Genomic DNA, 24089 nt, shown 5'->3' on the forward strand with positions numbered 1-24089 from the left:
TTGTTTAGATCCCTGTGGTCTCAGTACATGCTTCTTGTGTAGGTCTTAGCTCACATGGCCCTGGTTTAGTGTCCCAGGTGTGAGTACATGTTCTACTTCAGTGTCTCAGTTCTCCTGACAATGGTTCTCAGAGTCTGTCCAGTTCTGGTCAAAGAATTAAGGCCTGTTGCCTCTTGCTAGGAAACAAGGATGGTTTGATGTTACACACCATTACCATCTTCTGGGTGTATGGATTGAAGAGGTGAGGTGGTTTTAGCAAATCTACAGCTTGCTTTCATTTCAGGATTTGGAGATGCCAGTGTTGGACTGGGGTGTACAAAGCTAACAACCACGCAACACCAGATTATAGTTCAACAGGCTTAATTGGAAGCACTAGCTTTCGGACCACTGCTCCTTCATCAGGTGGTTGTAGAGTACATGATTGTTTGCATGTAAAGGTCATCCTTGATAATAAAATATTTGACAACTGAGATGGAAAGTCTTATTATAAGGAAAGATTGGATAGGATGGGATTATTTTCCCTGCAGCAGAGAAGGTTAGGGGGTGATCTGAATTAGGTATACAAATCTATGGAGGCGAAAATAGGAGAGACAGTGAAATTCTCTTCCCCATCACGGATGCATCTAAGATCAAAGGCCTAAAGTTTAAAGTGAGGAGTAAATGTTTTCCAGAAGACCTGAGGAATGAAATTTCCTCTCAGAGAGTGGTGGAAATATTGAATGCACTGGCTGAGGGTGATGGAATCAGGTGCTCTTGAAATATTTAAGAAGCATCTGAACGAGCACTTAAAATGCCAGAGCAAAGCAAGTTATGGACCAAGTGCAGGTCAATGGGATTAGCATCATTTGGCATTTGTTGGTCAGCATACGTATGACTAAAGGGCCTGTTTCTCTGCTGCATCTCTCTATGACTCAGTAACTGAATGCATCATTTTGAGGAATGTATTTAGTGTTGGCATGCTTAGTCGTGGACATTGCAAACTTTGATAATCAACTTAATTCACTGTCTTTTCCAGATTGTTTCAGCAAAACTGTTGCAAAATTTCAGAGATTAGACATAGTATGCAACAATGCAGGGATTTTTGATGAGCAAAACTGGGAGAACTGCCTCAGCATAAATCTGGTTTGTATCAATTGTATGTTGCTTATTTTAATTGGGTTTCATATGAGCTCATTTTTTAACACTTAATGAAACTGGTATGTGGTTGAGTTTGGAGATGAATGCTTTGCAGGCTTCTTTCTGTAAATCAATGTAAAAGTCAGCAAAGAATGATTCTATTAATATTCTTGACCCAATAGATTGCAACAGTATGTACTTCTCTGGTAGGTTGCTGAGGCTGAGGATAATTAGATTATATCCTCGGTCCCTCACTACCAGAGGCATCCCTATCTGACATTTAGAATCTGGCGGAGTCAGACAATGAAGGTGGCAGTGCACTTGCTCTTGCCAATGATGGTGACACTCTTGTGAAATCCCATATTTCTAAGCACCACTAACCAATGATAGACATGGAAGTCCCTACCCAGAATGTTCAGAAGCTTTCTGTTCCTCAGATCAAGTAACCTTTATCATGGATGCATTGTGATCTGAGATTGTCAGAAGAATCGGATGGGGGAGAGAGTTATGTAATACAGAAGCTGGTAACCAGCAATAATGTCCTTGATTTTATTGATTTCACACTATGACAATTTTTTAACTTATTCATGAGTTGTGGGTGCAGGTGCCTGTGGACATTTGAGAAGGTGGTGGAGGGCTTCCACTCACACTGCGCAGTTGATGATCTATAGGTCCATCCACAAAGCCATTAGAGCAGGAATTCCAGGATTTAGGCCCAGCGACACTGAAGGAACATTTCCAAGTCAGGACAGTCAGTGGCTTGGAGCGGACCTTGCAGGTAGTGGTATTTCCATTGATTTGGAAGATTTTAACTCTCCTCTTGGAACAGCAGAAGACTTTTGTTCAGCTACTGGCATATGTCTGCTTGTTGTTTTTATGTTCTTGTGACATTTCCCACAACATGAGTAAACACTGAAGTGGAGGCGTGGGTTCTATGAAGTCATCTGTTCTGCCAGTGAATCAGGAAGTGACCATAAAGATGGGAGAGGACTGTGATCTGTTAACGGATAGTTATGGTTCAGTTACTACAAATTCCTGGTACATTCCTGAACAATCTACTTTTGATAATTATGATCTCCTTCATGTGCTGCAGCATCAAAACTTTACATAAATGAAAGTTAGTGGTCAATTCAGTCCCTTTCAGTCCATTACAGATACAAATTCAATATCGATATACAGCAAGGCTTGAACAACATCCAGGCTTGGGCTGATATGTAGCAAGTAACATTCACAACATGCAAGTGCAAGGCAGTGATCATCTCAAACATGAAAGAATCTTACCCTCACATTCTGATCTTCAATGGCATTGCCATCACTGAATTCTGCACTATCAATATCCTGGTTTATCGTTTCTCAAGGACAGTTAGGAATGGGCAATAAGTAATGATCTGTTCAGCGATGCCCACATCCCACAGACAAATTAAAAAATGGAATGTTTCTATGTTTCTAAAGAGACAAGTCAGCATGTTGAACCTGTTTCACTACTCAGTTAGATCATAGATAATCTCTACATTATTTCCATTTGAATGCTTTTGCATTTTATCATCAGACAACCTTACCCAGCAACAAGTTATCTTTCTCTTCAAAGGTCCAATTGTTCCCCTCAGCAATAGTTGTTACAAGAAAGAATAAAATTTCAATTAATATTTGCATGGGGAAATGCTTCTATATCTATTCCACAAAGGTTTTGCTCTCATTGTAAATTATTCCCCTCCAGAGGGAAGACATTTTCCATATCTACTGTTGAGACGGTTCTCCCGTCCCCGTGTTCGTTTTCGGAGGAATGAGACACCGGGTCAGATTCTAAGAAACAGACTGCTTTATTCGAGAGAGAATCGGTTACAGCTAGACATTTGTCCAGCTGGAGAAGGCGTTCTAACCCCTTTGTTCTAAGTTGTTTATTCTTATACCCCCCTTATCCCTGCACCGTTCCCTTATTTGGTAATGAACGGTTTTTACAGTTTGTCATTGGCCCCCAGTCTCTTATCAGTGTTTGACCATGCCGTATTTGGCTATCAGCTAGCTCAACTTGTTATGTGCCAGATGGCCCCCTTTGTTCTGTTTTCTCAAGTTTTACTGCTCCTTCAGTACTTTTCCACTGGTTCAGTTATCTCCCTCAGACCTCGTGTCTGTTTCCCCCTCTGGGGCCTCCTGGGCACCTCAGCCTGAGAGCTATCTCTATCTAACATTTTAGTGTTACATTTGTCAGGGTGTTAATCCTACCTAACATTCAAGTGTTAGTGCTTTTATCTAACATTTTAGTGTTAATGTTACTTTCATCCTACATTTGCCTGAGTGTTAATCCTACCTAAGGCTACCTAACATTCCCCCTCTTGGCCTCTGAGAGGCCACAAATACAGCAAAACGCGCGCAGCAGTCAGGGCCGGGCGGGTCGGTGAGTGCCCCTCCATCACTCATTTGCAGGACCGACCACTTGGCGTTACCCGGCTGCTCTGGCTCTAGGGAGACACAGTTATAGGGGAAAGGAATCCCTAAGCAGCATACAAGTACACAAAGCATTCCGCGCCACAAAATCCCCACTCTATACGCCTCTCCAGCTCGCATACAACCGTTAAGGCACAAGAAACAGTGAAATAAAAATAATACATAAACACTCAAAAGTCGTAGCATGGGGGCGGGTGGTCCCCGTCCATCTCCAGTCCAGCCATGCTCACTGTTGCATAGGGAGCGCCCGCGCATCCCTGCTGCACGGCTTGATAAGGTGGGGGCGAAGAGGGGTGGTCGTCCTTGTCTGTAAGGGCTCGTTCGATAGTTCGGGTCATAAGGGTCCTGAGACAGGGGATACAACAGCAACCACAAGTAATAAAAATAACAACAGAAATGGTCAGCCCCAGGGCTAATTGTCCCAACATGCTTCCCCACCTCCCAAAGGTTTTACTCAGCCAATCTATAACTGGATTACTGACCCCAGACTGCAGCTTTAATTCAGCGGCCAGAGCACGCAGCTTTCTTAGTGTTTTAGTGAGTTTCCCATCTGGGCCCCTATTGTTTGCTATTGAAGTACAACACATTTCACCAAACATAGCGCAGACCCCTCCTTTCTCTGCTAAGAGCATATCCAAGGCCTGCCTATTCTGTAAGGCCATCAGCGAGGTCTGGGCGAGCTGTTCGTGGATTGCATCCACCGCGTCCACAGTCAAGTTGGCCAGTCTCTGAACATTGTAATGGATGAGATTGATCCTGTTTACATTTTTATTAGTCCTGATGGGGAAGATGGCTGCGAATAGGGGGAAGCTCTCAAACCCAGAAGCTATTTCATCAGCCAGTTTATATTCGTCAGGAATGTTCCTAGCCTGACCGATAGCGTCGATCCAGACCCCATGTGGATTTTTTAAATCCACTATACCCGAAGCTAGATTAATCCAGGTACTGGGACCGCTTATGGCCCGCTTATACCTAACGTGGGCATCAAGTCCCCGGGGTGGTTTGCGGAGAGTGTAATCCCCAGGGGCTCTTGGTGACAAGAACAGCTGGGCATTCAGGGTCATGAGAACGCACCTCCCTTCCCAATTCAGAGGAAGCCAATTGTTTTACCCCCACAATACCACCACAGGTCTGCTCGACTCACGGTCAGCCTGGCAGCCCCGTCTTTGGTAAGCTCCCAACTCCTATTACAACTAGATACATCCACCCAACCAACCCTGTATCCCCGGACGAGTGACCGGGGGTTGGTGAAGCAAGTGTAGTTTACTAATGGGAGGACAACAAAGTCAGGTGGGGTAACAGTCGGCGGGGCCATTGGAAAATACTGTTCCCAGGATCTACACTTCGCTGTGGGGTTGGCCCTGGACATTAAATCAACAGCACAATCCATGTACCCTTCCTCGAATGGAGTCCTGCTCATGATTAGTCCTGGCCTCCCTTTCGCGCACACCCAACAGTTTTCTTGCTTTGCCTGCTGAGAAAACTGGATGATCCTGTCAATCCAGGCGTTCGCCTCCATGTACCCTGTAGCTAGAGCCAGCCTACTTTGGGGGTTTATTAGCTTATCTGTTTCAAAGGTTTGGACAGTTCCTGGGTTGGCCTGTGGTCGGGCCGCGTTGCTGCTTCCCAGGTTAATTCTTATGTAACCCCTCGGGTCCTTTCCAGAGATGGCGACCCCTATAGCTAAATACAGCACCTTGGTCCTTTCTGGGTCCCAGTACATGGTCCTGAGCGGGTTACCATGTCGACTCTGACCATCCCAATACCTGCAGGTTTTACTAGACCACCCGGTCATATATAGGGGATTAGAGAGTCCGGCCTCGGTCCGGAAGACCAAGGGGTTCTTTCTCCTTTGTGCTGCCGCGATCTGTCCCCTCCTCAAGGACAGTTTCCGTTGAAAATCCCGATACTCAGTTCGCTTCGGGGTGCTGGTATGTGATTGCCCCCACCAGACGTCATCCCAAGTATAACACGGGAAGCCCTCCCCTATGTGGCCCAGGTTTTGTGGATATCCCGCACATAGATTAGAGAGAGCCGGGGCACACGAGCAGGGGCACATATACACGTCATAGCCTGCCCATGCCTCCTCGGCCCCCCCCCACACTCTATCACATCACAGAGGTCGAACTGGAAGGTCTGTTTTATTCTTGGGTCTGCATCCAATATTACCTTTGCCCCACACGGATCCTTTGTTACCTGCACGGAGGGTCGTACCGCGAAGCACAGACCCAACCCTATGAGGAGCTGGCCCGGCCACCTTGATTCAGAGATCCTCGGCACTACTCTCCGTCTCCTCTCTGGGAGTGCCCTCCGCCTGTGATAGTCCATTTGGAGATCTGGAACAGTGTGAAAAATGGTGCCAGTTATTGTCCCCCTCCCTGTCCACCCTCAGGGTATTGTTGGCCACTTCGGTGACTCGGAATGGCCCTTGCCACCTCTGCTCACTCCAAGAAGTTCTGCCTGGGTGTCGTAGGTAAACTTCCTCTCCTACCGTTAGTGGCATCGTCGACCCGATCACCCCTTCCCGGGCATTGAGCACCTGTTGCCTGACTAGCTTAACCATCTCGTGCAAGACCCGCATGTACTGGACCATGTCCTGATTCATGAAGTCCCATGTGTTCTCCCACCGGGGTGATAAGCGGGGTCCTGGCATAGGTCGGCCAGTCAATATCTCATGAGGGGAAAGGAAAGTGTCCCCGCACTTCTCTTGGCGCATGGACATTAGGGCCAGTGGCAGCGCCTGCACCCAGGTCATATGGGTCCCAGCCAGAACTTTTGCTATTTTATCTTTCAGAGTTCTGTTCGCTCTTTCCACGAGCCCCTGACTCTCGGGGTGATATACGCTACCGAACCTGTGGTTTATACCTAGGGCCGTCTCTACCCGGGCCAGGTGCTCATTTTTAAAGTGAGTTCCATTATCCATACAAATGACTCGGGGAACTCCATGCCTGGGAATCAATTCGTTACGTAACCAGTTGGCCACGACCTCCCCATCCTCCTTTTTGGTTGGCGTGGCTTCTACCCACCTTGAAAATCGATCCACGATAACCAGTAGGAATCTATAATGTTCAGTCGTGCGCCACTTAGCCCCCATGTCCGTGAAATCCATACAGATTTCCTGCCAAGGACCGAAAGGGGTTGGGAAAACAAGGATGGGGTGAGGTAAAGTCCTCCTCGCATTATGTTCATTACAGATCTTACACTCCGCCCTCATGTTTTCCAGTCGTCCCCGCAGTTTCGGGGCCCACCAATGATCTCGGACAGCTTTCAGGATCGTCTGAACCCCAACATGTGTAGGCCCGTGCAGTTCAGCGAACAGCGCTGGCAAGAGGGAGCAGGGCGCTACCACCTCCCCCCCAGCTGATCTCCAAAGTTGAAACTGCTTCCCTCCTACTTTAACCGCCTGTGCCACAGCCCCGCCCGTCTCCCATTCTCTTTTCTCCGCCTCACTCGCCCGACTCTGCAGTTCTATAAGATGCATAACGGCATCGTCCCGACTGACCGGGGCTCCTACGTCGCGCACATCGCTGGAAAGAGAGGTGTGTTCGACCACCCCACCGTCCACTGACATCTCCTGTGTCTCCCTTTGTGTGTCCTTACCAGACCTGAGGTTCACCACCTGAATGACTCTCTTCGCTGCCTCATCCGCTGCCGAATTGCCCCTCCCTTCCTCAGTGTCTGGCCCTGAGTGTCCCTGGACCTTGACCACTGCTACCTCCTTTGGCATGTGCACGGCCCTGAGGAGCCGCCGCAGGCTTGCCTCATGTTTTACTGGCTTCCCTGCCGTGGTCTGGAAACCCCTACGCACCCAGGACGTACCCTCAACATGCACCGCACTCCAAGCATACCCAGAATCGGTGTAAATGTTTACTCTCATCCCGGCGCTTAGTTCTAATGCTCTGGTCAACCCCGCAATCTCCGCTAGCTGAGCTGATGCCGGCTGGCGCAATTCCTCCGCCTCCATAGTCACATAGCCGCCTCCCTCCACCCGGACTACTGCGTAAGAAGCCTGAACGGTTCCGTCTACCCCGCGGTTACTACTCCCATCAGTGAACAGTGACCATTCAGGTTCAGGAATCGGCTCAGTGTGGAGTCCCCTCCGCAGCCTTTTTTCCTCCGCCACTCGGGCTACGCAATCGTGAGGAGGGAGGAGGCCGCCGTTCACCCCCGCTGCCATATTCCTGCCCTCCCCCTTAAGTGGACGAAACGATATGTGCGGGGCCAGGAGGGAGGTCTCAATCTTTACTTGGCGACAGGTAGAGAAGCTAAACGAGTTCAAGGCAATGAAGGCACTAACACTGTGGTCTGTGTGAATGCTCAGAGGGTGACACAATACAAGATGTGCGGTATTCCTGACTGCTCTGGCTACCGCTGCAGCAAAACGCGCGCACCCTGGAAGCCCCCTCTCGATAGGATCCAGTTTGCTGCTATAGTAACAAAGGACTTTCCTTCCTCCTCTGTCCTTCTGATACAGAACGGCATTACTCACGCCGTCTTTCTCGGCGACGTCCAAATGAAACTCTTTGTTGTAATCAGGGTGGGCCAAACTCGCCGCCTCACCCAATGCCTGTTTGACCTCCCTGAACGCTTTCTCACGGTCCATGGACCATCTAAGAGGACTCTTTAGCTTCTTGGCCCCCACTTCCGTTATCATCTCTCTAAGGGGCCCAGTAAGCCCAGCGAAGTCGGGGATGTAGGTGCGGGAATAACCGCACAACCCGAGAAACGCCATCATGTCCTGTACCGTGATCGGAGTCCCGTAGGACAGGATGGCTTCCCGATGGGCATGGGACAGCGTTGTCCCACCTTTACCTATTATTCTCCCCATAAAGGTAACCGATCTCCTTGCTATTTGGCATTTTTCCTTCTTCACCTTAAACCCTGCCTGCAACAACACCCCCAGGAGGTCTCGCACTGTCTCCAAGTTATGTTCATCGGTTACACTTCCCACAAGTAGGTCGTCAACATACTGCACAATGACAGTGGCTTGGGGTAGCCTAACAGCTTCCAGGATGGGGAGGAGTGCGGCGCTAAACAGTCCAGGCGAGTCCTTGTACCCCTGCGGCATACGATTGTAAGTGTACCTTTGTCCTTCGTACGTAAAGGCAAACCATGGTTGACAGTCCGGATGTACTGGTAGACAGAAAAAAGCGTTCGCCAAATCTATGACAGAGTAAAACTGTAAGTCAGGGCTCAGTACCTGTAGAGCCACATATGGGTCCGGCACTTTCAAGTTAAGGGTTTCCGTTGCCTCATTAATGCGCCGCAAGTCGTGGACCATGCGCCACCCCTTCCCCATCCCTTTGGGAACTGGGAGTATGGGCGTATTCCACCCTCCCCCATGGATCTTCCTTAACACCCCCACCTGCAGTAATCCTTCCACCGTAGGTCTAATACCTTCAATTTGCTCATCCGACAGTGGGTATTGTGGCACCCAGATGCTTCCACTACTACTGGGTCTCAGCGACAGTTCCACCACACCGTTCAGTTTACCTGTGTCAAAGGGGTGTGTTGTCCAAAGCTTAGGGTCGACTCCCCCCACCAGTCTAGCTGCGTCACCATGGTCAACCGTATCTAGCAAGACCGTTCTTTCTAACTCCGATCTCTCATACCTCGCCACTTCTGTTACTCTAATGGTTTTCCTCTGAAAGCGTCCATCCAAGGAGACCTCCGTCCCGTCCCCCTCTCCAATCACAACATAATCACACCGCATGGCCTCCCTTACCATGGGACCCAGGTTTCGAGCCTCCTCCCCAGGGGCAATGGCCAGTGTGATGTGCGGGGCTATCTCCTCACCCAAACAGAACCACTCCTCCTGCTCACTAGTTAAACGGACAACTCCCGCAATGCCTTCCCAACCCGCTACCAGCCCCACAATCTCTATTGTGGTGTTAATGTCGTTCACGTGGGCCATGTACCTGTCGTTGTAAACCTGGTCCTGTACTGGGGCGTAATTGAGGGTCACATGCCAGGGGTCCCGTGGGGGGGCGATAAGTCTGTGAATCGGGAATTTTGGGCAGCCAGTCCTCAAATTCAGCCCGTATGCCTTGATCCGGAAGGGGGTACAGCAGTCTAATCCAGTAAACCTCCACTTCCTGCACACCTGTTTCTGTATGAGTTGGGTTAAAAACAAACTGACCCCCTTTGGGGGAAGCGTCCCCCGGCCAAAGCAAACGGAGACCCTCTTCAGAGCAATGTATATGAGCACCCAAGCGGGTGAGGGCATCCCTGGCCAATAGATTCACTGGACAGCGTGGAGCATATAGTAACGGAATAGTTATGGCCTGATCACCTATCGCAATCGTTACGGGCTTCGTGTAAAATTGTCTCTCAACTTTCCCTGAGAAGCCTACAGTCTCCAAACTTTTCCCGGACAAGGCAAGATCCTTGGGGAGCCTAGAAATAGTTGACGCAAATGCCCCCGTGTCTGCCATGAACAAGCGCTCCTCACCACAGAGTCGCACTAGAATCATGGGGGGCACATGCGATGGTATAATCTCAGCTCCCTGGAGACTGCAGGACTCCTCAGGGCCCCGTCAGTACTGGTTTGGGGAATCCTCCCCCCGGTCCTCCTCCGACCCCGGGCGCATCCCACCTACGAATCCCTGCACTGGATCGCTCACCGGCCTCCATCCTCCTTTTCGCCCCCCTGGGTTCTGCTGAACCCTTCTTCCGACACCATCCCTGTCCTGCAGGTCCGTTCTGTCATCCCTTCCTTCCCACGGTCTCACACGGCCAGCCTTTCCATATCCATTCCGGGATCCCTGTTCTTCCCACCCGGCATCTGGGCAATCCCTGGCGAAATGCCCCACTTCCCCACAGACCCAGCATGCCCGGGGGCCTTGCCCGTAGTATGGCCGGGGGTATCTCGGGGCAGCGTTCCGATCCCCTTTCCTACCAGGTGCCATTGCATACATTTGTGGCATCACTTCCGTTTTGACCACCTCCTGCGCTGTAGATTTCGCTGCTACCTGTTCCAGAATCTTACCAAACTGTTCCACCTGTGCTGTAGTCTGCGCGGTCACCTGCTCGACTACCTTGCCTAACTGCTCTGTAGCCTGCACCGACGCTTTAGAGGACGAAGCCTCCGCCTTCATCTTCTCGGACGCCCTATAGCGTCTGACATGGTGTGCCAGTTGTTTAGTCCACTGGTCAGATGGCAGGGAATCAAAGTCCGCCATATGGTCTTGCACCTTCCCCCTCAAGGGCTGGGGCAACCCATTTAGCACCCCCCTCCGAAAATGAGCAGTGGCCAGTGTAGAGCTGTCAGGCCTTTCTCCTGTCCCCTCTTCCCACAAGTCCCAGGCTCGTTTTATGTACTCATGAGCGTCCTCACTATCCTTGAGGTCTAAACTGGACAGTGCGTCCAGGGAAAACCTTGTAGGGTAGGTTTCTCGTAGTGACTCATAAATCCTATTCCTGTAAGGGTCGAACGGCGTGATCTCACACAAGCTCCCGCATTTGGCAGCTTTCTGTGCTCTCGTTAGGGCTTCTGTAGCCCGTATGCGCACCATGATGGTCCGAAAGTCGGCTAGTGCCAATTTCTCATGACAAGTCTCCAATTCAAACACCTTTATCCACGGAGAGGCGCCATGTGGATGGGGCCGGATAATAAGGCTGGGTATGGACCAACTCCCAGCCCGAGTGACTCCCCCTCTCCACTCCCGACTTCAGAATCCTGTGCCCGAATCTGGTTAAAAATTCCTTGAAATACACAGCGGTATTAGCATTCCTCCTTAATGCCTCGTCCTTTCTGAAAAGTCTTTTCTGCGCTGTTCTCGCTTCAGCAGCAACCGCGTCATTGACTCTAGTCCGTAATATTTCTAGCTCAGACTCCGTCAGGAAACCCCTGCTATCCTCTGGGAACCACCCCTTTACCCTCCAGTCCGCAATCGCCTTTCTCAGCACTGACAATTTCTTCTTCCCTTCCTTAGCCGTGTTGTTCTGTTCAATGAGATCCTGAATGGACCTTATCACTTCCCCCGTGTTAGAGTCCTCGGTCCTGAGGACTGGCGCAACCGGCGCTGGCGTGGCCATGCCTACGTCCGCCTCCGGCGGAAATGAGAGGGCTGCAGCCAGCGCCGTCAAGGCAGCACATCTCTGTGCCGGGTGAGCCACGCCCACGAGGCTCACAGAGGACAAAGAGGGACCCCCTTCGGTTCCGCCCACTGGCCCGATACTCTCCTCCCCCCATTTCTCCCTCTCCCAGAGTGGATGGAAAGCAACGAGAAAGTGAGATTTCCACGGGGCACGAATGCCACCTCCTCCCCTAAGTGGTTCTCCCAGCTCAACCCGCTGTCGAGCTACACTCCGCGGGTGTTCATACAAGGACTCCAGGGTCCTAACTATCACTGAAGGGTCGCTGAGTGTCGCCGCCAGCTTCTCCAAAATCTCCGCCCCTTGTGATGGAGCGCAGTCCAGGACATGTAGAACATTTGACCTCTCTAACGTCACGCAATCAAGGAGTAGTTCCTTTGCCAGCGCCGAATTCGTAGATAAACTAAGGCGCCACCATGGGACTCCCGGGTGCCGCGTCCGCATAGCTACCAGTTTAGGAGGCCCGTAATTAAACCTCTCGAGCGACATCTTTGTCAGTATCAGGAGTCTCCGCCTGTTATAAAATCCCGTCAACTCCCTCGCCTAGCCGTCCCGTTAAGCAGTACGCCGTCCCCTCGTACCGTTACGTCCGTTATTATGTCAGCGCAGTGGAAGCTTCCCAGTCCCCAAGTCCGTCAGCGCGTGGGTTTAAACTCCCGTATCCCCAGTACCCGCGTCTTACACTATCCCCCGATCAAACTCCCGTTCCGGGAGCCGTGCGGTCCGTAAGCCACAATCGCCTCGCCTCCTACCTCCAGGAATTTGAAATTGCAGAGCTGTTTCCACGCACACCTGGAGAAATCACCGACTCACCACCAGGAGAGAAAGCGAATGAAAAAAAAATAGTACTCACCAATTCCAGGACTTTCAATCTGCAGTGATGTTCCAAAGCACACCTAGACGGTTCACTTGTCTAACAATAGGAGGCTATAAACATATGCCTCACCGTCTCCAGGAATTTAAAATTGCAGGGATGTTCTAACGCACACCTGGAGAATTCATCCACTCTAGGACTTTCAAATTGCAGGGCTGTTTTAACGCACACCTAGAGGATTCACTTTTATAAACATAAGAGACCAAAAATAAATAACTCACCGTCCCCAGGACTTTTGAAATTGCAGAGATCTTCCCACGCACACCTGGGGAACTCACCCTTCTCACTACAGAAACAACAAATAAAAAGAACTCACCGTGTCCAATACCTCCGGCTTATCCGGGATGACCAACACACCTAAAGGACTCACACTTAGAACAAGCGATTCTCTGTCGTCTACTCACGTCTGCAATTTAGGTTGGCGAAGGTATTCGAAACGTCGGAACAACTACTAATTTAGAGTGGTCAATGCCTACTGGAGACCTTTATACAAAAGGCGTCCCCATACCCAGTTCAGAATGGCCGGCCGCCCGGCGGCTCTCAACCCCTGCCAACAAACGTGTCTCCGTTCCCTCGGCACGTCAGGGCTCACCATCTGTTGAGACGGTTCTCCCGTCCCCGTGTTCGTTTTCGGAGGAATGAGACACCGGGTCAGATTCTAAGAAACAGACTGCTTTATTCGAGAGAGAATCGGTTACAGCTAGACATTTGTCCAGCTGGAGAAGGCGTTCTGACCCCTTTGTTCTAAGTTGTTTATTCTTATACCCCCCTTATACCTGCATCGTTCCCGTATTTGGTAATGAACGGTTTTTACAGTCTGTCATTGGCCCCCCAGTCTCTTATCAGTGTTTGACCATGCCGTATTTGGCTATCAGCTAGCTCAACTTGTTATGTGCCAGATGGCCCCCTTTGTTCTGTTTTCTCAAGTTTTACTGCTCCTTCAGTACTTTTCCACTGGTTCAGTTATCTCCCTCAGACCTCGTGTCTGTTTCCCCCTCTGGGGCCTCCTGGGCACCTCAGCCTGAGAGCTATCTCTATCTAACATTTTAGTGTTACATTTGTCAGGGTGTTAATCCTACCTAACATTCAAGTGTTAGTGCTTTTATCTAACATTTTAGTGTTAGTGTTACTTTCATCCTACATTTGCCTGAGTGTTAATCCTACCTAAGGCTACCTAACACTACCCAATCTAACCAAATACTTTTCAAAATTCAAAACAGTCAGGCAAAGGGTAGCATTGTGGGAATGTTACTAGACCAGTAATCCAATGGCCCATGCTTAATGCCTTAATGCCAGTCATATAAATCTTCGAGTAAAAAATGAGGTCTGCAGATGCTGGAGATCACAGCTGAAAATGTGTTGCTGGTTAAAGCACAGCAGGCCAGGCAGCATCTCAGGAATAGGGAATTCGACGTTTTGGGCATAAGCCCTTCATCTGCCATGATAACTCGGCAATAGGCAGGTCACTGAATGGAGATCATGAAGCTCCTAGATAGTCATAAAAACCTGTCTACTTCTCTTGCGTTCTTCAGGGTAGGAAATCTGATACAAAATCTGATGATCTTACCCGGTCTGCCTGTGTGTGATGCTACACCCACTGCATTGTGGTTGACTCTAAAATGGTCTACCACAGGATATAGCTGCACAAAAATACCACAGGAAAGATGAATGATTCTACTAATATTCTTGACCCAATAGATTGCAACAGTATATTCTGTGGTGAAGGATCATCTGACATCATCTTAAGCATCAGAAATGACAAAATCAGCAAACTCAATACAGCAAAGTCCTCCTCAGGACTATCAACTCAAGATGTGTTCCAAAATTCAGAGAGATGACCCACAGGCTGTTCAAGCACCAGCATCACATTGATATGCTCACTGCTTTTGTGAGTTAATTATGATGTCACTATTATAGTAGCCAGTAGGCCCGAGTGTTCTGCAGAAATGGGGTTCAAATCCTAAAATGGCACGTGGTGACATTTAAATTAATCAAAACAAAATCTGGAATTAGAAGCTGGGATTATTGTTACCGTGAACTATTGTCGATTGTTGGAAAATTCCATCTGGATCACTAACGTCCTTTAGGGAAGAAAATCTACTGCCCTTCATGTTCTGGCTGATGTGTGATTCAAGATCCACATTATTAGGTAATTAACTGCATTCTGAACAATTAGGAATGGGCAATAAATACTTGTCCAGCCAGCGATGTCCATGTTCCATGAATGAATAAATATTAATGAAAATCTTACTTCAATCATTTTCTCAAGGAAAATGAGGACAGGCAATCAAAATTGATCTGGGCGATGATCATTCCATCCAGGAATGAATAAAAACCCAACTCATTGCAAAGTGCAATGAATAGTTGAAGCTTGAGACCAATTGCTGATAAACACCATCACCATTCACACATTGCTCACCAGAGCATGTGTTCCTTATCCATGCTCTCTGTCAGCATCCTGCAAATCAATTTCCTGTGGATACTAGTTGGCTACTACCACACCCCATTTAATATAATCAACTCGAAGAAAGTGAGGATTACAGAAGCGGAAAATCAGAGTCAAAAAGTATGGCGCTGGAAACCCAGTACTCTTTGGTCATTATATTTATTCATAAACAGATTAGCTCAAAACTCATTACATTGATATGTATCTGGTCCTAAATCCATCTCACTAACCAAGTCACTGATTGATCTGTTCCATTTTACCAACCTGTTGATCCATCTATTGACCGATCTTCACATCACAGTAACCACTTTGCTCATTCCACTGAATATTCTCTTCATTCATGGATCAATCGGTTTATTCCATCGGTTTAACCCCGAGTTTGTTCACCCTGTTTAAGAGACTGCCCATTCCACAAATTGTAAAGCCTCCTATCAATTCCTGTTATCTTCAGCCTTATCTGGCACAATTGACTTCTAGTTTTGGATTGCAACACAAGTCGAAACATTCTGCATCTTTCCAGTGTTTTACTATTTGTCATTCTACTGGCACCTGCATTTTTCTGTAATATGCTAATGCTTGAATGTACTCTTGCTGGGTGAATTTGAATGTAGCTTGCTATCCACATGTTTCTATCTGCATTTTGCAAATGTCTGTACATGTCAGTATTTTAATATTATCTGAATGACCTGCTCCCTGATGATTCCTATGATGCTTGCATTGCAGGTCAGTGTAATTAAAGGAACCTATCTGGGAATACAGCACATGAGTAAAGAGACTGGTGGGAAAGGAGGAGTGATTGTTAATATCGCCTCCATAGCAGGTAATTCAGCAAAGAAACAATAGTTTATCAATGTATATTCTAAGTGTTGCCTGAGGATTCTGGAAAACATCCACAGTGGACAAATTACATTTTCAGAGGAAGCTCATTTTACACATAATATATAATTAAGGAAAAGATTTTAACATCCACACAAGCTGCTGGTCATCTGAACATCATTCAACTTCTGTAACTACCCTTCAAGTCATTCACTTCAAGCCATTCTCTCACAATCACAAGGTGATTGTATTCTAATCACTTCTGATTTTTCTTACATTCCTCACTGGATTTGTTAGTGACTGTCTAATAGTCCATAGAATCACACAGAACAGGAGAGGCTCGTTGGCCCATCGGGTTGGTACTGCCAAAAAAGTACTGTATCAACACTCGCCTTACTTTCCAGCACAAGACCCATTACAGTTATTGCCAGTCTCTGGAAGACAACAAATATATACAGAGACAAAGATATAATAGAGACACATAGAGCTCCAAAATAAATGCAATTCATTTATAAAAGATTTAATCAAATAACACACGCTAGCTGGGATGGAATTCCTCTCACTGTCTTCACTACACCTCCTGACCACGGGTGCCTCTTGCAGAGGTATTTTTTGAAGGGTTGCTGAAAATCAAGGATTTCCTGGGCTGCTTCAGAAACAGATCTGTGCCAAAGTGTGCCTTATTTCGAATAATCTGTGTACACAACCAAACCTGATTTGAAAATTATAGTAGTTAGTATCTGCAATCTTAGCAGACCTGAATGTCTCAGCATAATTACATTCACATAACAGCCCATTGTAAAGCCTCCTATCAATTCCTGTTATCTTCAGCCTTATCTGACACAATTGACTTCTAGTTTTGGATTGCAACACAAGTCGAAACATTAGTTTTGAAGTCTCTTCTATTGTAACCCCTTTATCTATTCCTGTCTTTCCTAAAAATATGAGCCAGGCTTAACTCTTCATCTCAACAATTTACACTGACACTTCAGCTTAACAATAAGGGAATATTGCTTTGCTATAAGTCACTGAGATGTTAAAATGAGACTATGTCTGCCCCTCAGGAGATATAAATGTTACCATTGCTACTGTTTAAAAGATGATCATGGAATATGTCCAGTGTCCTCACCAACATTTATCCAAACCATCCTTTTGTGGCACATAGATACAGTGTACCGTTGAAAATCAACCTGTTTTGTCTAACACTCATCAGGACAAGTCTCAAGGAAAACCAAAGTAAGGGAAAAATTACATCTATACCAAATGTGAGGAATGTGCAGATTAGTTGACCAGAGAACCCTTTTCATAGATTCCATACAGGATGAACTCAGGCCATTTGGCCCATGGAGTCCACACCGACTCTCTGAAGAGCATCTCAACTAAACTCACCCCAACCCTGTAACCCTGCAATGCCCATGGCTAATCCACCCACCCTGCACATTTTTGGACAATTCAGCATAGCCAATCCACCAAACGTGCATGAAGTTGAACTGTGGAAGGAAATCAGCTTGCCCGGAGGAAACCCGCACAGTCAAGGACAGAATGCACAAACGCCATACTGACAATCGCCTGAGGCTGAAATCAAACCAAGGTCTCTGGCGCTGTGAGGTAGCAGTGCTAACCACCGAGCCACCATGCCACTCGCTGGTAGAAGCATTGCCAAGGAGAGGTTAATTATGAGGAACCTGCTCCCATTCCCTCCATTTCTTTAGCTTTGTTTGTTACATTCTTTGTTACCATGTTCCTTCTCCCCTCATCTCACTCCAGTGGGACTGTCTGTTCTTTCTGGTCTGGCACTTAGACACACCGTTGTTCTGCCAATCTCACATTCCATTCACTTTATCTGAACAGTCAACATCCTTCCCCCACCTCCGCTCCCACCCCCCCCCCGCCATGCGCTCCACACCCCACCCCAACACTATAACATAAATGCTGCCCCCTTCTCAGTTCACACTTCACATCAGCTCTGTTGAAGAGGCATCGAGACTCGAAATGTTGGCTTGCTCTCTCGCCATGCCTACTGCCTGTCACTGTGATCTCCAGCATTTTTTGTTTTCAGATAAGTTACTTATGACTGACAGTTTCCTGCTTAGCTTTCCTTTACATTTTACATTTAATAAATGATGGCAAATGTGATCAGGACTATTTCTTCATGTAAGGGGTAAATGCTGACTTGAACTAGATGACCTGTTTCCATGCTAATGCCCTTCCATGGATTCACAAGTTTCTGTTTGATGGAGTGTTTGTTGCTAATACTTTGCTGTTTTGTGGTGAATAGGTCTGATTCCATTCTTCCTTGGACCAGTTTATGCAGCCTCAAAGTATGGAGTAGTAGGATTCACTGCGTCATTGTCTGTGAGTGCTATTCTATAATGCAAAGAGTAAAGGTTTTCTCTATAAATAATACACTAATACGTTGTCAGAACCTAAGAACAAGCAGCAGCTGTAGAGCAAGTAACAGGCCACATGGTCCCTCAAGCTTGCCCTGCTCCTCAGTGAGATGAAAGCTCAGTTAGCATCTTGATTTAATTTTCTCACCCTGCCTCTTGATTACCTTAGTGTCCAAAACTCTGTCAATGTTGACCTTGAATGTTGTCAGTAACTGAGGATCCACAGTCTCACATAGTGGGATTGAGTAAGTCTGCCATACGTTGACATGAAGAGTACCAAAGTTATTGCGCTGCCAGTGCAAACCTGTTTCCACCACCCAGCTGGGATCTGCACGATTGGCCTCTGCTGGTCCATGGACTGAGCTTGTTTCAAACAAGATGGCTTCACATCGTCTGCAATCCCAGCAGCTGCTCCTAAGTGGCACTGCTGGTACTTACGAAATAAGAGTTTAGTTGACCATTTTTGTGCTGAAACCAGTACACTCATAAATGGTTTTGCGGTTCAATACCTCTTTCCTGCCTTATCCTTATACCCAGTAATCCTGAGGGACAAAAGATCTATCTCAGCAATGGAAGTGTCACCTTCTGGGATGGAGAGCTCCAAAGATTCACTAACCTTTGACAGAATTTCCTAAATTCTCCTCATCTTAGGCCAAAATGATTGACCGCTGTGCTCACTGTATTTTAGATTCCCAAGCCAGGTGAAACAATCTCTGCATCTATGCTTGATGAAGAATGTGTTGAACTGGGGTAGGAAAAGTCAAGTCACACAACACCAGGTTATAATCCAACAGGTCTATTTGAAATCACAAGCTTTTGGAGCACTGTTCCACTACACCTGACAAATGAGCTGCACTCCGAAAGCTTGTCTGATTTCAAATAAATTTGGTGAACTATAACCTGGTGTCATGTGCGACTTCTGACTCAATGTCTACTCTGACAAGCCCTGTCAGAATTTTGCAAAGATTAATTAGACCACCTCTCATTCTTCTAAAGATAGGAGAATGTCATACAGGGACCTAACCTATCACTAGGAGAACTGTGAAGAGCCTGGCATTGTTTCTCTCCTGGAGGCCCAACACAATGTCCTGGTATTCAGGCACTCCTCTGAACAGCTTCAGGCCTTCCACTCCATTAATGGAATGGTGGGCATTGTCAATACTACATGTGGGTGTGGAGGAGGATGGATCCCGAGATAGAGGTGAGTGTTGATGAGATCCAGCTTGTGGGGAAGTTCGAAGTCAGGCATGTGCAGTGGCTTTCAAAACACCAACTCCCACTTCCGGACGCAGGGTCCTTCAATCAAGCACATTGTGCATGTGAGCGATGCCTCCACCAATGACTTCCTCATTCTGTATTCGAATCTCTTTGCAATCAAGATCAACATGCCGTTTGCCTTCCAAATTATTTGCTGGGAAGAGAGTGCGGTGTTGGAAAAGCACAGCGAGTCAGGCAGCATCCGAAGAGCAGTAGAATCGATATTTGGCCCATAAGCCCTTCATCAGGGCTTATGCATGCTGGAGCTACATGCAAACATTGCTTTCTTTCCTTTTATAAGTACACACAAATCTCTCTGAATATCAACCTTTACAAATTTGATGCCTTTTATAGTATATTGCTTGACTATAAAAATGAACAAAGTGAAGAAGTGCAGACTTATAAAATGACAATTCATCCATTACTTTGTTAAACAATTTCATTTAACCTGCTTAAGCATGATGTCAACTGCTTTATGACCTCCTCATAGCTACCATTTTTGTCCACCTTGGAATGGCTATCAAACTTAGGTATAATACTCTGTCTCTTTGCTAAATTTATTAACATAGATTGCAAATAGCTGAGGCCCCAGCACTGATCATTGTGGTCCTCCAAATGACACAGTCTGTCAACTTGAAAATGAACTTTTACCTTCCTAATTGTTTATGCATGTTAATATATTACCCACAACCCCATGAACTCTTATGTTACTTTTTCAGTGAAATCCAAATGTACTACATTGGCTGCTTCTCCTTTATCAACATTGTTAGTTAGATAATCATACATGGGGCAGGAGACACACCTCAAACTGACTAATGGCTAAAAGGCTGTGGGGCTATGTGGAGGTTGATATGCTCAAATATTTAATATCCCTAAGTAAAAATGAGACCTGGGTATGGGGACTGAGAGACAAGTCTAATCAGATTGAAAACGTTGATGACCCTAATAGTTATGTGTATTTGAATTGTGCTGCCACTCAGGTGAACCTCACGCAAAGGACAAACACTTTCCAGGGAACTTGGGCTGGATTCCTGATTCCCTCAGTCTTCTGCAGTCAGGATGGGCCCTCATCACAAAACTCCACATAAACTGAGATCTGAGAGCTTCCTGTCAAGAAGTTGTAAAGTTCTATAAAGCTCAAAGAATATGAGGTAATACAATGTTTTTGCTTTCAGCTGACCTGCCTTGAGAAGCATGGGGTGCGATTGCAAGCACTGTGTCCTGTTTTTGTTGACACTAAGATTCTGACAGATCTGAAATCAGTGAAGACTCCAGATGAGAAGGAGAAGCTTGAGATGATGATAGCCAACCTTGGAGTTCTGAAGTGAGTTTGAACATAATCAGGAAGTGGGGTGGGAATTGATAGGAGGAAAACATGTTCAAATATCGACATGGAGTATTTGTAGAGTAATGTCTTACAGAAATAAATCGTATGGTATCCACAAAATGACACAGATTGAATTCTGAATCTTCGGCATTAACCTGAGAATTTGCTGCTTGATTTGATTAGTCTACTGTATGATGAGAGAGTAGATATGCAAATTACCCTGCAATGTTGACTGGAAATCAATGATGTTCTCCTTTCTCGACCCTGCTAGTTGGAACCTCCCTGATTGGGTAGATCTGTCCAAGTGGTGTGTTGCCTTAACACACAGGAAGGATTTGTGTTCTGATGGTGGGATATTTCAAACTAACTGGATGAATGCTCGTGTTTATCATCTAACTTTGACAGGGCTTCACACATTGCAGAGGGATTCTTGCAGCTCGTCATGGATCAGACCAGGAATGGAGCATCGCTGAAGGTGCTGGAAAATGGCAAGCTTGAGTATGAAGCCATACCGACGATTCTTCCAGAAAATCTAAAATCTATTTAGGGACCTCAATGTATTCAAGCAACAGGTCACTGAGAACAATGGAAACTTTAAACCTGTTCAAATACAAAATGATTAACATTTTAATTGTTGGTGATGCTTTTGGTGTTTTCATGTTAAATTGTTGGTGATAAATCAGCACTGATCCAGGCTGTGAAACACTCTCATAAGACACATGCTAATAATACTATTGTGGCATCATAGCATGTAACCTGAGGGTATATAGATCTCAAACTCTACCTAACACAAATAACTTGAAGCATAGCACTCTACAACAGAGGATTGCATAACCCTGACCCAGCTACTTATGTGGCTGAGGAAAGTAACAATTGTTCACAAAAGTTCACTGCATAAATATCAGTTAGATTCATTAATACCGATAAATATTCCCAATTTCTTATGATACAGGAGCGACACAGGTTTCAGAATAGCCACAGCTTTCAACTGCTGAATGGAAGATAAACCAGTTTTATTCCTGTGTAAAGTGGCTTTTACATCAGAGAACAGAAAGATGTCCTGATCTGGTGAATGTCTGAGGTCTTCTTCCTCTGTTGTTCACAACCACAAGCTGCTCACATAGCTGAGAATAATTCACAAAATTGTTAGCAGCAGAAGACATTTGTTATCATTAAATGGTTACCAGTCCACAGACCAATCAGTTACATGTTGGAGGTGTTATGGACTAGACCAAACCCCCTTCAAATATAACATGGAGGTAGCCCAGACCCTAACATCTCTCTTCTTCAAAGGCAAGTGTAAGATGCTGTGTTCCAGATGAAATTAAATTGGTTACACAACTTGGTTTTAAGCCAAATACACTTCCTTTTGTGTGTATTTTAACTACAAGGTAAGAGTAAAGATAAAAATTACACAACACTAGCTTATAGTCCAACAGGTTTAATTGGGAGCACTAGCTTTCAGAGCACTTTTCCTTCATCACGTGGTTGTGAAGTATAAGATTGTAAGATACCTGTATCCTACAATCTTATACTCCGCAACCACTGATGAAGGAGCAGAGCTCCGAAAGCTAGTGCTCCCAATTAAACCTATGAGATGCAACCTGATGTTGTGTGATTTTTAACTTTGTACACCCCAGTGCAACAATGGCATCTCCAAATCACAAAAGAAAGAAGAAATGGAATAAATTAACTCCATTGGAAAACTTAATAGAATAACAGATTATTTAACTAGCAAAAAACAACTAATCCAAATCCAATACCATCCAATAAACAGGCCTTTGGCAAAGGCAAATTCAATAAAATAGATTATCTCATACACAATTCTGGCAGCAATCTGAACTCCAGCTTTTAGCTATGACAGAGAGAGGAATAATAACTTCCACATAGAGTTTCATGACTCAAGCAACTGCTGAAACCTGAACAAAAACCCCTGGTTCTGTGGGAGCCTGACTCCACCCATTCATGCTGCTTCTATTGGTCCAACTTTGAAAAAAAAAACCAAGGCATCACAAGCTGTTTACTTAATTGGCTTGGAACACATCACTTGGTGCCTCTGTTTCAACATCTGTTCTTAAAAAAGGACAGAATTCACCTTTTCAAGCCATAGCACCATCACAGAAGCTGAAACTCCAGTTGCAGCCACAACAGCCGTAGCTCATCTGCAAACTGCACTTCAACTGAACCAGCAATTATGCAAAGAGAACTGACAATGAGTGTCAGGTTAGTTGTTTTCAAAACATACAATGATCCTTCAGCAATTCTTGGTTTTGAAACAATTTCTTGGTCCGCAATCAAAAATATATTGAACAGTACAACACAGGAGCAGGTCCTTTGGTCCACCATGCTCTTCATGTTGCCATTGTAAACTAATCCCGTCTGCCTGTATATGGTTTATTTCCCTCTATTCCCCACCCTCTCCATGTGTCTGTCTAAATCACTCTGAAACATTGCTGCCTTTTTCTACCAGTGGTCCCTAGCAGTGCATTCCAGGCATTGATCACCTTCTGCATAAAACATTTGCCTCACACACCTCCTTTAAACATTCTCCTACTCCTCTTAAATCTGTGCACCCTCATATTTGACATTTCCATCCTGGTAACTATCCACCCTATCCATGCCTTTCTAAATTTTTCAGACATCTATCAAGTCGCCCTCAGCCTCCCACGTTCTTGCAAAAACAATCTAAGTTTGTCCAACCCTTCCTTTCAACTATTAAACTACATTCCAAGCAATATTCTGGTCAACTTCATGCACCCCTCCAAAGAGTCCAGATCTTTTCTATAGTGTGGCAGTGAGAACTGCACACAACACTTCAAATGTGGCCAAATGAAAGTTTCACACAGCTGCAATATGACTTGCCAATTTTTATACACAAAGCCCCGATCAATGCATCATATGCTGTATGCCTGCTTTATCACCTTGTCCACCAGTGTTGCCCCCTTCAGGGAGCTGACCTCCCATAATACATCGTCTCACACTTGTTCAAATTAAATTCCGTCTGCCATTTCTCTGCACAACCTTTCAGCTGATCTATATCCTGCTGTGTCCTTTGGTAACTTTCCACAATGTCATTAATTTTCATGTCATCTGCAAATTTACTAATCAGACAATCTACACTTTCATTCAAACCATTTATGTAAATTACAAATATCAGATGTCCCAGCATTAATCCCTGCAGAAATCCTCCTGTCCCAGACCTCAGTCAGCAAAACAACCCTCAACAACACCTCAACAACGTTCTTCATGGGAGATAGGTTAGCAAGGTTACATCTCTTGGAATCCTGGGAGAACTAGCCATTTAAATACAGGACTGGCTCA

At 46.1% G+C, this 24089-nt stretch overlaps 2 protein-coding genes across 2 annotated transcripts in view; one reads left to right on the plus strand and one right to left on the minus strand.

Annotated features, from left to right (window-relative positions):
* The window catches only part of LOC132823090 (15-hydroxyprostaglandin dehydrogenase [NAD(+)]-like), a 29760-nt gene extending 8445 nt beyond the window's left edge, over positions 1-21315 (plus strand). Inside the window, exons 3-7 of the mRNA XM_060836630.1 lie at positions 1016-1122; positions 15702-15798; positions 18073-18149; positions 20617-20765; positions 21174-21315. Coding sequence (XP_060692613.1) covers positions 1016-1122; positions 15702-15798; positions 18073-18149; positions 20617-20765; positions 21174-21315 — 572 coding nt within the window. The remainder of the gene's footprint in view (positions 1-1015; positions 1123-15701; positions 15799-18072; positions 18150-20616; positions 20766-21173) is intronic.
* LOC132823471 (uncharacterized) lies at positions 2918-13320 on the minus strand. Its single transcript, XM_060837374.1, has 3 exons — positions 12849-13320; positions 12512-12715; positions 2918-8724 (listed from the first exon to the last, which is right to left on the minus strand). Exon 3 carries the CDS (start codon positions 8627-8629, stop codon positions 5825-5827), a length of 2805 nt encoding a protein of 934 aa, XP_060693357.1. The 5' UTR covers positions 8630-8724; positions 12512-12715; positions 12849-13320; the 3' UTR covers positions 2918-5824.
* Positions 21316-24089: the final 2774 nt, after the last annotated feature.

This window comes from Hemiscyllium ocellatum, chromosome 16 (assembly GCF_020745735.1).
Source record: "Hemiscyllium ocellatum isolate sHemOce1 chromosome 16, sHemOce1.pat.X.cur, whole genome shotgun sequence".
Lineage (NCBI taxonomy): Eukaryota > Metazoa > Chordata > Chondrichthyes > Orectolobiformes > Hemiscylliidae > Hemiscyllium > Hemiscyllium ocellatum.